The sequence below is a fragment of the Erinaceus europaeus genome, chromosome 7, assembly GCF_950295315.1.
Source record: "Erinaceus europaeus chromosome 7, mEriEur2.1, whole genome shotgun sequence".
NCBI lineage: Eukaryota > Metazoa > Chordata > Mammalia > Eulipotyphla > Erinaceidae > Erinaceus > Erinaceus europaeus.
The window spans coordinates 24,706,443-24,722,130 of NC_080168.1; the positions used below are offsets into that span (position 1 = coordinate 24,706,443).

The window sequence follows — 15,688 nt, forward strand, 5'->3', positions numbered from 1 at the left end:
TTCCTTTTTGTAATGCACTATTTACTACACTTATTCCCATAGAATGAGTTCTTCCCTACAACATATTTTGAAGTAAGTTGCTGACAGGACCTAATTTATTCTATCCTTGAGGAAATAACACCAATTCAGTTCTTCTTCTTCTTCTTCTAGCGTTTGCCCTTCTTCCGTAGCCAGTCAACAGTGTCAGGTTGAAAGCTGTCAGGAGCTCTTGTTGCTGGCTTTGAAAGTGACTGGGATCCATGTGGATTCAGTCAGCTAGGAAGGATCATCAGTTTCCCCAGTGAATGGGTACTCACGGGATGCACCACGAGAAGGTCGATCCAATGCATCCCACCAATTCAGTAATCACAACCCAGGAGGTAGCACAGTAACTAGCGTGCTGGACTTAAAAGCCTGGGGTCTCAAGTTCAGTCTCCAGTATTGCATGTGCCTGAGTGATGCTCTACTTCTTGGTTCTTTCTTTCCTTCTCTCTTCTTCTCTCATGTGTTAATCACTCTTTTAAATGAAATAGGATACAAAACATACAATCATTCAGCTAGCAGTTACTGTTAGCTTATACCTCGAGCACATTACATTTTCTTTTTTAATTCTTGCAAAGTGCTGTTTGTATAGATACAAAACAAAACACCTTGTGGATACATTTGTTTCATCAGTGGGTGGTTATTAGTATGTTTATTAGTAGACTAGACAATAGTATTTTTAAATTTTGTATAAGTTATGCATTATTTTAGTTTGTGAAGTTACTCTTTTTTAGCTCTCTTTAGTACTTAAAATCAGTAATCTTTAAAATATAGCTAGTGATAATTTGGAAAATGTATTTTGTCACTTAAAACAATTGTGACCCTTCAAATCTTTATTTTTCTCAGCATATGTGCTACTCATCGAAAGAAATCTTAGTAAGTCTATAAAGTGTGTTCACTGAAGATGCTTTTTAAACATTCTTTTTCCAGATGTGCCTCTTCATTTTCACTTTGAAACACTGTTAAAAAAGTCTGAAATAAAAGGAGATCTTGCTGAAAATAAATTTGTAGGAGACTGTATCATATCTCCTTCATCTGGTATGTTATTTACAATTGTTGTACTTTATCTGCCTTTTATATCTTTACATTTATCACTTTTGCTTTCCAAAGAAATAAAATTTAATAAAGGAATGGATGTAAATACTTAGTAAACACTTTTTGCAAATCACACAGCAGAGTAAACATAACAAGAAATACATGGTATTTATTGAATGGAAAAAACTTAAAATACACCAAAGTAAAAGACTCTGGCAGAGAACCTAGTGGGAGTTTTATTGTTATATGGAAAACTGGGAAATGTTATGCATGTATTGATTTTTTTATATTTATTTGTTTTCCCTTTTTTTTTAATTGTTGTTATTGATGTCGTCGTTGTTAGATAGGACAGAGAAATGGAGAGAGAAGGGGAAGACAGAGATGGGGAGAGAAAGATAGTCACCTGCAAACCTGCTTTACCGCCTGTGAAGTAACTCCCTGAAGTTGGGGAGTCAGGGGCTTGAACCAGGATCCTTATGCTGGACCTTGCACTTGGCGCCACATGTGCTTAACCCGCTGCGCTACTACCTGACTCCCACAAATTATTGTATTTACTGTCAACTGAAAAGCATTAATCCCCCAATAAAAAAATAACTTTAAAAAAATAGGTAAGGAGCCAAACATACCCATCCCCCCAAAAAAAAAAACTTAAAATATAATTGATATTTTAAAATCTAATTTAAATGAACACCAACAAATAGCACTCCTGGGTGATAAGATTAATAAGGATGTCATTTATTTTGTTTTATGTTTAATACAATGTAACATGAAGTTCTAATATAATTTAGTTAACTTAAGAAAGTAATTCTGAAGTTCACTGAGAATAAACAGGAAAGCAAAAGAAATTGCTAGAAAAAGTAGTGAGAGGGCCTGGGAGATGACTCAGTGGTGGATTACATACCTTCACAAAACCATGAGTTTAATTCCTGGCACCGGGGGCCGGGCAGTAACGCAGTGGGTTAAACACACTTGGCGCGAAGCACAAGGATCTGGGTTTGAGCCTCTGGCTCCCCACCTACAGGGGGGTAGCTTCACAAATGGTGAAGCAGGTCTGCAGGTGTCTGGCTTCCTCTTCCCCTCTCTGGCTTCCTCTCCTCTCTCAATTTCTCTCTGTCCTATCCAACAACAATGACACCAATAATAACAACAATAACAACATTGATAAACAACAAAGGCAACAAAAGGGGAAGAAATTAGCCTCCAGGAACAGTGGCTTCATAGTGTAGGCATCGAGGCCCAGCAATAACCCTGGAGACAAAAATAAATAAATAAATAAATCCTGGCACCATAATGGATCACTATAGATAGCACGAAAGACAAATTTTGTTGGAAGTAAAAAAGAAAGAGAAGTTGGAAGTCCATGGATGTTAGAGTAGGACTCTGGTGTCTTTATTTCTCTCTGACTCAATAATGTAGAATAAATAAAAATAGGATCGAGGAGGCAACACAGTGCTATCACTCATACATGAGATTTTGGCCTTGATGCCTGATACCACATCTCTTTAAAGTGGAAATACTGAGAGAATCTTGCCCAATCATATATGAAAACACAATAAGATTCCATTAAGAATTAGCAGAGATTTTTGCTGATATACAGGATAACAGATCCATGAAGCCAACAGTGCACATTGTTTATGCTTTAAGACAAGAATTATAAATTAATGAGAATATGGGGAACTGTCAGTAAACAGATTTGCTAGTTTGGGAGAGGAGTTTATGCACATGTCCTGTCCTGTATTATAAATTCTAGTTGACTCCAGGAATCTTAAATTAAACATTAAACTTATAAAAGAAAATTTAGAACAATTATATATGAGAGTTTACAGGAGTGATGAATGGATTTGGGGACAATAGCTATGCTTGGAAGTAATCTAAAGAAGAAAGAGAAACATTCAATATGTTTTGACCATCTACAACACTAAACTCTTTTCAACATCAAAAGTAAGATTAACTATTTTCAGATGAAATAGTCATCAAGCTCAAAAACTCAAAAGTCAGCTTAGTGCCTGTTACTAGAATTCTTACATAGCAGATTTATAAGTAAAGATAACAAGTCGGGCATCAGGTGGTAGCACAGCGGGTTAAGTGCAGGTGGCTCAAAGCGCAAGAACTGGCGCTAGGATCCCAGTTGGAGCCCCTAGCTCCCCACCTGCAGGGGGGTCGCTTCATGGGCAGTGAAGCAGGTCTGCAGGTGTTTGTCTTTCTCTCTCCCTCTCTGTCTTCCCCTCCTCTCTTGGTTTCTCTCTGTCCTATCCAACAACAACAACAACAACATCAAATGGCAACAATAACAACAAGGACAATAGTATGGGGAAAAATGGCCTCCAGGAGCAGTGGATTCATGGTGCAGGCACTGAGCCCCAGCAATAACCCTGGAGGCAAAAAGAAAGATATCGAGTCAGAAACTTTTATAAATACCAGAACTACTAAGGATATGGAAAGGAATGAGTTATAAATAAAATAATAATTATCATTTTTTAAAAGATTTTATTTATTTATTCATGAGACAGGTAGGAGGAGAAAGAGAAAGAACCAGATTATCACTCTGGTACATGTGCTGCAGGGATCGAACTCGGGACCTCATGCTTGAGAGTCCAATGCTGTATCCACTGTGCCACCTCCCAGACCACTAAATAAAATAATTATTTATGATTAAACTTAACATTTTACGAAGTAACCTAAGTACATGTCAGTATGGAGAGAAATAGTCTCATTCCTATCATATGACAGTGATTTATGATGTCAGTTTTCACCAAATTAATTTATTATATATTTTACTCATAATTATAAAGCATTATTCTCTTAGAAAAAAGTTTTTGAGGGGGCCAGGTGGTGACGCACCTGGTTGAGCACGCATGTTACAATGTGCAAGGACCTGAATTTGAGCCCCTGGTGCCCACCTGCAGGAGGAAAGCTTCATGAGTGGTTGAAGCAGTGCTGCAGGTGTCTCTAGCTCTGCCTCTCTGTTTCCCCCTTCCCTCTCTACTTCTGGCTGTCTCTATCCAATAAATAAAGATAATTAAAAAGTGTTTTAAAAAGAGAAAAAAGTTATTATTTCAGAGAAAAAATATTTAGGCAATAAACATTTTTGAAGATCAAAAGAGGTGTCATATTTTTAATTTGTCATAAAAGTATAATCACTGAATGTGGTAATACTGATGGAAACTATATTGAGAGGACTAAATTAAATAAAAAAACTCTATAGACAGAACCACAGGCTTACAGCATGGTAAAAGTGCTTTGTTTGTTTGTTTCCTTTAGAGTTACTGCTGGGGCTCCATGCCGTCATGATTAATCCAGTGCTCCTGCTGACTGTTTTCCCATTTTATTGGCTAGGACATGGAGAAATTAAGAGAGGAGGGGGAGATAGAGAGGGGAAGAGAAAGACAACTGAAGACCTGCTTCACCACTTGTGAAGTGTCCCCCTAGCAGGCGGGGAGCTGGGGGCTCAAACCGATCTTGCGTGGGTCCTTGAGCTTAGCTCTGTGTGTGTTTAACTGGGTATGCCACCACCCAGCTGCCTGAAAGTGGTATTTTGGGATTTTCAGACCTTCTACCCTACCTGTGGAAAAGATGGCTGAGGTAGTAATGATTAAGGTTCTTCTGATGCAGTCCTTAGATCGCATCAGTTGAAAGGCATTCTATTTAATTGCTTATATTTTTACAAACCTGTAAGGTAGGTGCTACTTTTTTTTTATTAGCTTCCCCCAGATCATTGAGTAATGAATGGTAGAGCCAGGACTCAGATCCATGAAGTCTAGTTGATTCAATTCTTCTATAGAGATTCTAAATATTAATAATTTCTCTGATGATAAAACTTCTACAGCAGATTTTAAATGTATGAACATTTTAAAAACTTACATTTCAGACTATTTAAATGTTAAAAATAGTATTTTAAAATAATTAGAAATATATATATTTTCAGTAATAATACTAGTGATGAAAATGGTAATATCCAACTTTTTTTAATATTAATTTATTTATTCCCTTTTGTTGCCCTTGTTGTTTTTTTATTGTTGTAGTTACTATTGTTGTTGGATAGAACAGAGAGAAGTGGAGGGGGGGAAGACAGAGAGGGGATGAGAAAGATAGAAGACCTGTTTCACTGCTTGTGAAGCGACTCCCCTGCAGGTGGGGAGTGGGGGCCTCCAACTGAGATCCTTACACCTGGTCCTTGTGCTTTGTGCCACGTGCACTTAACCCGCTGTACTACCACCCAACTCCCATACCTAATATTTTTAAATTTTCTTTTTTCTTTTTGATAGAGACAGAAAGAAATTAAGAGAAAAGGGGAAGGGAGAAGGAGAGACACCTGCAGCTCTGCTTCACCTCTTGTGAAGCATCCTCCCCTGCAGGGGACTTGAACTTGGGCCCTTGCATATATAGCAATGTGTGCATTATATATGTGTGCATAAGTAATGGGTGTATCACTGCCCAACCCTCCTAATACCTAACATTTACTGAGTGCCAGCCACAGCACTAAATAGTCACTATTCAGATTATTGTTTTCCGTTTTATTGGAGGGAGTTAATGTTTACTCAGATCATATTAACAAGTCATGATCACCAGTCTTGGCAAACCTGTGTAATGAAAACTGAAATATTCACATCAAGAATTGATACACAACTTTTTGTTGTTGTTGCCCTTGTTGTCGGATAGGACAGAGAGAAATGGAAAGAAGAGGGGAAGACAGAGAGGGGGAGAAAAAGATAGACACCTGCTGACCTGCTTCACCACCTGTGAAGTGACTTCCCTGCAGGTGAGGAGCCGGGGGCTAGAACACAGATCCTTGAGCCGGTCCTTGTGCTTCGCGCCATGTGCGCTTAACCCACTGCACTACCACCTGCCCCCCTGATATAAGACTTTTAAGAAGTACTGTGAAATGCATTTCAAACCCTTTCAAAAAAACTTATTGAGAAAAATATCCTACTCCTGTATTTGTTCACAGTAAATGTTTACTAAACTATTAATTTTTTACCTGACATAGTAAACCCATTTTCAAGAACCTAAGTATGAAACCATTTATAGTCACAAGTATATTTATCTTAACATTATTTGTTATAATAAAAAATTGGAAACAAGAGTAAGAAGGGAAATGGCAAAAAACTACATGGAATATATAGCATTTAAAAATATCTTAAAATGGGAGTGGGCAGTAGCACAGTGGATTAAGCACACGTGGTGCAAAGCACAAGGACTGGAGTAAGGATCCTGGTTCAAGCCCCCAGTTCCCCACCTGCAGGGGAGTTGCTTCACAGGCGGTGAAGCCGATCTGCAGGTGTCTTTCTTTCTCTCCCCCTCTCTGTCTTCCCCTCCTCTTTTCATTTCTCTCTGTCCTAGCCAACAATGATGACATCAATAACTACAACAATAAAAAAACAATAAGGACAACAAAAGGGAATAAATAAATAAATAAAAATTTAAAAAAAAATCTTAAGATTATATGAAGCTGAAAAGAAACATTTATCTAGGAATGTTAAGTGGTATCAAGGAGAAAATTTGTCTCACTTTTATGTCTTCTCCAATCCATAGCCAGGTTAAAAATATTTCATATCAACTAAATATAATATCTTTTTATAACTAAATATAATGAACTTTTTGGGTGCTCTGATCTGAAAAATTCAGGATATAGCTGCAATTTTGAGCAACCAGAGAAAAATTGAACAGGAAATGTTAGGTATTAATGTATGTGGTTTATACACAGCATTTTAGAGATAAAGCTGACTTTTATGTGACAAGATACATCTGTGATTTTATTTAAGTGTAATTCAGAAAGAAACATTGGGGAAAGATGAAATAAAATTGGCTATGAGTTTATAGTTGTTGGTGCCAGTGGGTATTTATGAGTTCATTATTCTCATCTTCGTGTCTGTTAAGATTTTTATTTATTTATTAACCGAAAACATAGGAGGAGAGAGTAAGAGCGAGGCATCACTCTGGAATATGTGCTGCCAGGGATTGAACTCAGGACCACATGCTTGAGAATCCGATGCTTTATCCACTGCGCCACCTCCCAGACCTCGAGATTTTTTTTCTACAATAAAAAAGATATACAAAAATTGGACAAGGATTGTTTTCTAGGCTTAGAGAAGGAAAAGACTACGGGGATATAGGAAACAGATTTTATGCAAACACTTTCTCATATAATTCTACACCTTGGAATTTATCCTCAGACCAAATTGTTTTTTAAAATGTATTAAGATAATTTTAAGAATGTACGCCATCTCATCATGATGAAAACAACTAGCGTCAACAGCTAAATAATATGAATAGTTAAATAATTGTCTCTGGGGCCAGTAAGGTAACTTACTTGGTTAGTGCACATGCTTTATCATAGATACAGCCCTGGCTAGAGCCTGGCCCCAACTGCATGGAAGGAAGCCTTGGTGCCATGTCATTCTGTCTCCCTATCTGCGTTTGTCTCTCTGGGAAAAAAAATAATGTCCACCTGAAGTGGGGAATCTACACTGATCACACACACAAACACACACACACACACACACACACACACACTTCCCTATCTGCATTTGTCTCTCTGGGAAAAAAAAATAATGTCCACCTGTAGTGGGGAATCTACGCTGATAACACACACACACACACACACACACACACACACCCATGCACACACTCTCTGTAATAGGAGGAATATTAGACATCCACCAGAAAAAACAAACACACACACACCCATGCACACACTCTCTCTAATAAGAGGAATATTAGACATCCACCAGAAAACACACACACACACACACACACACACACACACACACACACACACACCCATGCACACACTCTCTCTAATAAGAGGAATATTAGACATCCACCAGAAAAAGCAAAAACATCAAAAGTGAGTTATCAGATAAAAAATACACAAATTACTACGTCTGAAATAATGTCATTTATGCATGTTACTGAACAGTAAGATGTACAGTGAAATTGTTAGATCAGTTGATCAGTGAAATTGTTAGATCAGTTGATGACATTTCTTTAGTTTTGGTGTTTGACTAAAAATAAGGCTGTGTAAATGTGTTAGGCATAAAATTAATAGAGTTGTATCGGTAATGTTACAAAAAATAATAATGGGGGGAGTCGGGCGGTGGCGCAGTGGGTTAAGCGCACGTGGCGCAAAGCGCAGGGACCGGCGTAAGAATCCCGGTTCGAGCCCCCGGCTCCCCACCTGCAGGGGAGTCGCTTCACGGGCGGTGAAGCAGGTCTGCAGGTGTCTATCTTTCTCTCCCCCTCTCTGTCTTCCCCTCCTCTCCATTTCTCTCTGTCCTATCCAACAACAAAGCAACGTCAACAATGGCAATAATAACTGCAACAAGGCTGCAACAACTAGGGCAACAAAAAGGGGGAAAAAAGGCCTCCAGGAGCGGTGGATTCATGGTGCAGGCACCGAGCCCAGCAATAACCCTGGAGGGAAAAATAATAATAATAATAATAATAATAATGGGAAATTAAGAAGTAGGAGTGGGGCTGGCAAAATCTAGTTCACCTGAATAGTGATTTACTTTGTCATGCCTGCAAGCCAGGTTTGAGCTCACCTCAGAGGAAATTTTGGTGCGTTGGTGTCTTTCCCTCAATCTGAAAAGATTAGCCCAGAGCAATGGAGAACATCTGAGCTGAATGCTGCAGTAGTAGTAGGCAAATCATATTCCAACTTCCCACCTCCTTCTTCCCATTCCCGATCATCTCTTGATAATATGTTACACTCAAATAGCTGGTTTTCGGAGGTAGGGGGTGGAATTCCAGAGGAGGGGGCTTGTTTTGTTTCTATAAAGTTAAAACTAGATTCCTACATTTATTGAGCATTTACCTCATGCTAGACAAACTGTAAAATGCTGAAGAGTCAAAGGCGAATCAAAAAAAAAAAAGGAAGTCAGGCGGTAGCGCAGTGGGTTAAGCTCAAGTGGCACGAAGAGCAAGGACCGGTTCGTTCGAGCCCCCGGTTTGAGCCCCCGGCTTCCCACTTGCAGGGGGGTTGCTTCACAAGCAGTGAAGCAGGTCTGCAGGTGTCTTTCTCTCTCTGTGTCTTCCCCTCCTCTCTTCATTTCTCTCTGTCCTATCTAACAACGACGATATCGATAACAACAACAATAATAACTACAACAATTAAAAAAAAATGCACAAGGCCAACAAAAGGGAAAATAAATATGAAAAAAAAATTTTAACCAAATTATAATGTAACGGGAAACAAATATACACAGATAACTGTTGGATGGTGTGTTAGGGACAAATACGATAAAAAGATTCCAAAGAGGAGGTATATAACTGACTAAAAGTAGGTCGGCATAATAGGGGAAAAAGGCAAGAAGAGAAGTGGCTGGAACTTTGTGTGCTTTTATCACAGCTCTCGTTTAACCTGTACTGGCCCCTAGAGATGGCAGTTATGATGGCACAACCAGGTTAACCTAACAAGGAAGTAGCAAAAAGTCAAATTGTAGAGGGTTAAAGACAAAGCAACTTAAGGGTCTGTATATTCACCAAAATATGTAGTTTTGAGGGTCAGCAAAGTCAGTTGCTTGGATAGTGTGCTGCTTTGCCATGTCTGTGACTCAGTTTCAAACCTGACCGCCAGTGCATTGAAAGTTTTGGTGTATCTCTCCATCTCTCTCTCTCTCTCCCTGCCTTTACCTGTATGTGAAGTGAGGAGTAGTGAAGCACCTAGATTGACAGATCAACTATTTCATATACAAAGAATGGCTGGAATTTTCTATTAAGGATATTATATGAATAATTAAAATTTAAATAAGGACTCAGATAATGACATTAATTTTTCAGCAGTGATTATGTGGAATATGCCACAGAGAATTATTATAGTTGGGAATCATTTTATTGGCAACTTTTTCACCAGAGTTCAGCAGATGTGATAAAATATTAAGACCTGGGTCCTGGTGGTGGCACACCTGGTAGAGTACACATGTTGCCATGTTCAAGGACCTGGCTTCAAGCTCCTGGTCCCTACCTGCAAGGATATGGAGGAGCTTCGCAATGCCCCTTCCTTGTTTTTCCTTCCTTCCTTCCTTCCTTCCTTCCTTCCTTCCTTCCTTCCTTCCTTCCTTCCTTCCTTCCTTCCTTCCTTCCATCCTTTCCCCCCCAGGGTTATCGCTGGGGTTTGGTGCCTATACTAAGAATCTACTGATCCTGGAGGCCATTTTTCCCATTTTGTTGCCCTTGTTACCCTCGCTGTTGTTGTTATTATTGTTGTCATTGCTGCTGTTGTTGGCTAGGACAGAGAGAAATTGAGAGAGGAGGGGAGACAAAGCAACCCCTTTACAAGTGGGAAGCCGGGAGCTTGAACCGGGATCCTTGCACTGGTCCTCGTGCTTCACGCCATGTGAACTTAACCCACTGCGCTACCACCAGACCCCTCTTCCTTCTCTCTCTCTTTTTTTTTTCCTCCAGAGTTATTGTTGGGCTCGGTGCCTGCAACACGAATCCACTGCTCCTGGAGGCTTCCCCCCGCCCTCCCCTTTTGTTGCCCTTGTTGTTTTATCATTGTTGTAGTGATTATTATTGTTATTGATGTCGTTGTTGTTGGGTAGGACAGAGAGAAATGGAGAGGGGGGAAGACAGAGAGGGGGAGAGAAAGACACCTGCAGACCTGCTTCACTGCCTGTGAAGTGACCCCCTGCAGGTGGGGAGCCGGGGGCTTGAACTGCAATCCTTATGCTGGTCCTTGGCTTTGTACCTGCTATGCTACCACCCGACCCCCTTTCCTTCTCTTTCTTTCTGCCGCTTCCTTCTTAATTTTTCTCTGTTTCTATCAAAAAAGAAGAAAAAGAATGGAAAAAAAGAAGGGGTCAGGGAAGTGAGAATGCCATTAAAAGTAGTGTCTTCATCACGTCAGCAGCAAGCCCCAGCTGTAACTCTGGTGGCAATAACAAAAAATGTGAACACTTGAGAAGCTGAGTAAAAGGTATTCTTTCTACTATCTCAAGCTTTCTGTAAGCTTGAAATTGTCAGTTTATCTTTTAGAGTTAACAGCTGAAAGAGGAACAAACAATAACCTTTCCAAGCCAGGAATTTAGAGCTCAGATATATTCACCCACACTTAATCTTAGCTGATCTTTTTTTTTTAAAATTTTTTTAGTCATCTTTATTTATTGGATAGAAACAGCCAGAAATTGAGAAGGAAGGGAGAGATAGAGAGGGAGAGAGGCAGAGAGACACTGCAGCCCTGCTTCAGCACTGGTGAAGCTTTCCCCCTGCAGGTAGGGCCCACGGCTTAAACCTGTGTCCTTGTGCACTGTAACGTGCACTCAACCAGGTGCGCCACCACCCGGCCCCAATCTTAGCTAATCTTGCAGTGGAAGCACTCCTACAAATCTGTTTCTCCATGTCAACCACTTTTACAGTCCAAATGTAATGACCTCTTATCTATGCTGCTAAAATAGTCGATAATAATTTGTTTTCTAGCCGACCACTGTGATCATCTCAAAATGCAAACTTAATTATATCAAATTTATTCTTCTACCTTCATTCCTTTATTTTAATTTTTAATTTTTTTTTTCTATACCAGAGCACTGCTCAACTCTGGTTTGGTGGTGTGGGGTACTGAACCTGGGACTTCGGATCCTCAAGCACAAGTCTCTTTGCATAACCATTATGCTCTCTCTCCGTTACCTTCATTTCCTTATAACATTTGTCAGAGGGCATATATATATATATATATATATTTTTAAAGTCCTGTCTCTCCCTTTTTCTTTTCCCTTCCTCTCGCCATCTCTTCTTTCCTTCTTCCATTCCACCTTCCTTCTTTTAAAAAACATTTTATTCTAATGATAGAGACCAGAGCACTGCCCGGGAATTGAACCTGGGACCTCTGGGGCCTCAGTCATATTCTCGTGTATCTGTATGTGTCCAAGAAAAGAACTAAGAGCCTCACACATACATAATACCAATGCTGAGCAGCCTCCTTAGAGAGGAGGCAGATTGAGAGGAGACATTGCACCACCACTTTGCACCCACTGTTTCCCAGGTGGTACCAGGGCTGTACCACGCAGGGCTCAAACCTAGGACTTCAATGATGGTAAGGCATATGGTCTACTGTGTGGACCATCTTCTGAGTCCCGAGGGCATGTTCTTACTAGAGGAGTCCTCTGGAAGATGGCTGCTTTCCAACATCCCCTTTACTCTATACTACCTAGCTTCTGTCTAGTTACTAAATTTGTCCAGCTCCCTGCTTTTGAGTCTTTGTACATTCCATTCATTCTCCCTTTCCCTTTGCTGTCAGCTATTTCTGGTCATGTTTCAAGCCTGTTACTTTATATGGGGATACTTTCCTAGAACTCTGACTTGCTCTCTCCTAAATACTCAATACCTTCTATCAACAGTACTTCTCTGTCATCATGCATTACCTACAGTTTGTAAGCTAGTGCCTATAGCTCTCATCAAAGACAGGAATTTGTTTAATGGAGTACTGTAAAGTATAACGTAGTGCTTGGTATGTGACTGGATTTCTATTTATTTACTTATTTTTAAATATTCCTTTTTGTTGCCCTTGTTGTTTTATTGTTGTAGTTATTATTGTTGTTATTGATGTCATCGTTGTTGGATAGGACAGAGAGAAATGGAGAGAGGAGGGGAAGACAGAGAGGGCAAGAGAAAGATAGACACCTGCAGACCTGTTTCACCGCCTATGAAGCGACTCCCCTGCAGGTGGGGAGTCGGGGGCTCAGACTGGGTTCCTTGTGCTGGTCCTTGTGCTTTGCACCACCTGCGCTTAACCCGCTGCGCTACTGCCTGACTCCCTGTTTATTTTTATTTAGGATGAGGTAGGGAAGTTGAGAGGGAAAGGGAAGATCCAGAAGAAAAGAGACACCTAGGAGTCGGGCGGTAGCGCAGTGGGTTAAGCGCACACAGCGCGAAGCTCAAGGACTGGCTCAAGAATTCTGGTTCGATCCCCCAACTCCCCACCTGCAGGTGTCTTTCTCTCACCCTCTCTGTCTTCCTCCTCTCTCCATTTCTCTCTATCATATCCAACAACGACGACATCAATATCAACAACACTAATAACTACAACAATAAAACAATAAGGGCAACAAAAGGGCATAAATAAAAAGAGAGACACCTACAACACTGCTTCACCACTTGTGAAGTTTCCCCCTGCAAGTGGGAACAAGGGGCTTGAACCCAGGTCCTTGCACGCTGTCATGGAACACTTAACAAGATGTGCCACTGCTGACCCCTTGTAATTAGCTTTCTAGAAAGTTAGTGGATGAATTAATCAAAAGGAAGGCTATTGGACCAAGTTGTTTTAGGATGGAATCTAGGAGAGGATTTGGAAGAGTAAAAACCTATAAGCTAGGATGCCCATTAGTAAAAGAGAATGTTGAATTGTCATTCATTTCCTACTACAAGAACCAACTGAAGTCTCACAAGTGACCAAATAGGAGGGAAATAAATTTTTAAGATTTTATTTATTAATGAGGAAGACAGGAGAGAGAGAACTAGACATCGCTCTGGTACATGTACTGCCAGCGATTGAAGTTGGGACCTCATACTAGAGAGTCCTGTGCTTTATCCATGGTACCATCTCCTTGACCACTCTCTTCCTCTTTATTCTACCCTCCCCTCCCCTCTTAATTTCTCTTTGTCCTACCAAAAATACAAGAGAGAAAAAAAAAAAAAAAGGAAAAAGAATGGCTGCTGGGAGTAATGGTAGTGACAACTATGTATGTGTATATTTACAAGTAAACAATGCTTATGACCTTTATGAAAAATTAATATTCAAAATTTAGTGCATTATAAAGATGGTGGTAGATAGCTTTTAAAAGTGAATTGGGGGATAATGGCGGTTGTATTGTTATATGGAAAATTGGGAAATGTTATGCATGTACAAACTATTGTATTTACTGTCGACTGTAATAGAACAATCCCTCAGTAAAGAAATTTAAAAAAAAAGTGAATTGGGGGGCCTGATGGTAGCTCAGCTGGTTAAGCGCACATGGTGCAAAGAACAAGAATCCCTGGAAAGATCCTGGTTCTAGTCCTGGCTTCCCACCTGCGGGGTGAAGGGAGATGTCACTTCACAAGTGGTGAAGCAGGTTTGCAGGTGTCTTTCTCTCCCCTACTCTCTCAATTTCTCTCAGTCCTACCCAACAACAGCAATAACAATAACAACAAGGGCAACAAAAAATGGGAAAAAGTGGCCCCCAGGAGCAATGGATTTGTAGTGCAGGCACCGAGCCCCAGCAATAACCCTGGAGGCAAAAAAAAAGGTGAATTGCGTGGAATCTACTGCATAATACTCCCAAAATCTTTCCATGAATATACTATAGAACCACCTACCTGTGCCGGGTACCTGTACGCTTGTTTTAAAACCTAACTCTGGGGCCAGGTGGTGGCACACCTGGTTGAGTACATGTTATAGTGCGAAAGGACCCAAGTTCGAGCCCCTGGTCCCCACCTGCCGGGGGAAAGCTTCATGAGTAGTGAAGCAGGGCTGCAGGTGTCTCTCTGTGTGTCTCTCTCCCTCTCAACTTCTGGCTGTCTCTATCCAATAAATAAAGATAAAAAACAAAAACAAAAAAATACCTAACTCTACCAGCCTGGGAGGTGGCACACAGGAGAAGGCATTGGATTTTCAAGCATGAGGCTACCAAGTTCACTTCCTAGTACTGTATGTGCAAGAGTGATGCTCTGGCTCTAACTAGTAAATAAAAAATAATAAAAAAAAGAAACTTTAAATTCTAGTTACTCTTTAATAAAGTTTAGGATTATGCTTGATATATTGTTTTTTTTTTTCATTTCCTTTTGTGAGTAGCTAATCTTATAGGAGTCACCTTCAAATTTTGTAATTTCCCTCAGTTCTTTAGTCACTGTTCTTTCCTGCATGTAGACTTAATTTTTTAGGACATCTCTTTGTGGTGTGCTGCATGATTATGATTTTCATCATTAGTGTTTTTTTCATACTCAAGTCAGTTTTTACTATCTTGGGGTTAAAATGATTCTGTGAAATTTATTATTATTTCTCCTTAATAATACCCCCAACTTATTTTTTCTGTTCCCTCCTGTTAGCCCAGAGTGGTTTATCCTGCTCTCTTACTTTAAGTACTCCTAAATTGTGGAATTCCTGATACCTTGATTTTCAGTTATGTCAATTCTATGGTCAATTCTTGTTTTGTTTCTAAATACCAACAAGTGTATTTTCTACTCAGATTTTTCTGGAAAGTTTTTTTTTTTTTTTCTGCTTGTTTATCTTGGTGATATTTTCGAGACCAATTGACCTGTATCTTGTGAACCATTAACTATTTTCTTGAGGTGGTTCTTGAATTTGTTGTAGGGATATTTTCAAGTCTTAAGTCATAGTGCTGACATTTGGTTTTCTGGATTCTTGCTTATGTCTTCACCTTTCAAGTTGATACTGTTTAGACTGTGCTGCCATTGCTATTTATGGAACCCATTTCATAAAAAGGGTAAAAGTTCACACTCTATATTGCCAGAGGCAGCTGGGGATGGGCACGTATTCAGGTATTCACTCAGGCCTCACTATGTGTATCCACCCACCCATTTCTCTCTTAAGGCTTTGAAATGTTGCTATCTATTGAGATGAATGATCTCAAGTTGCCTAGAGGTGTTGGTGTATGTAGTCATCCTTTATCAGTTGCTCCAAATAACTGTCCTATTT

The 15,688-nt window shown here is 39.9% G+C and overlaps 1 protein-coding gene across 1 annotated transcript in view; it reads left to right on the forward strand.

Annotated features, from left to right (window-relative positions):
- KANSL1L (KAT8 regulatory NSL complex subunit 1 like) overlaps window positions 1-15,688 on the forward strand; it is a 115,228-nt gene that overhangs the window by 88,241 nt on the left and 11,299 nt on the right. Inside the window, 1 exon segment of the mRNA XM_007524512.3 lies at window positions 952-1,059. Coding sequence (XP_007524574.2) covers window positions 952-1,059 — 108 coding nt within the window.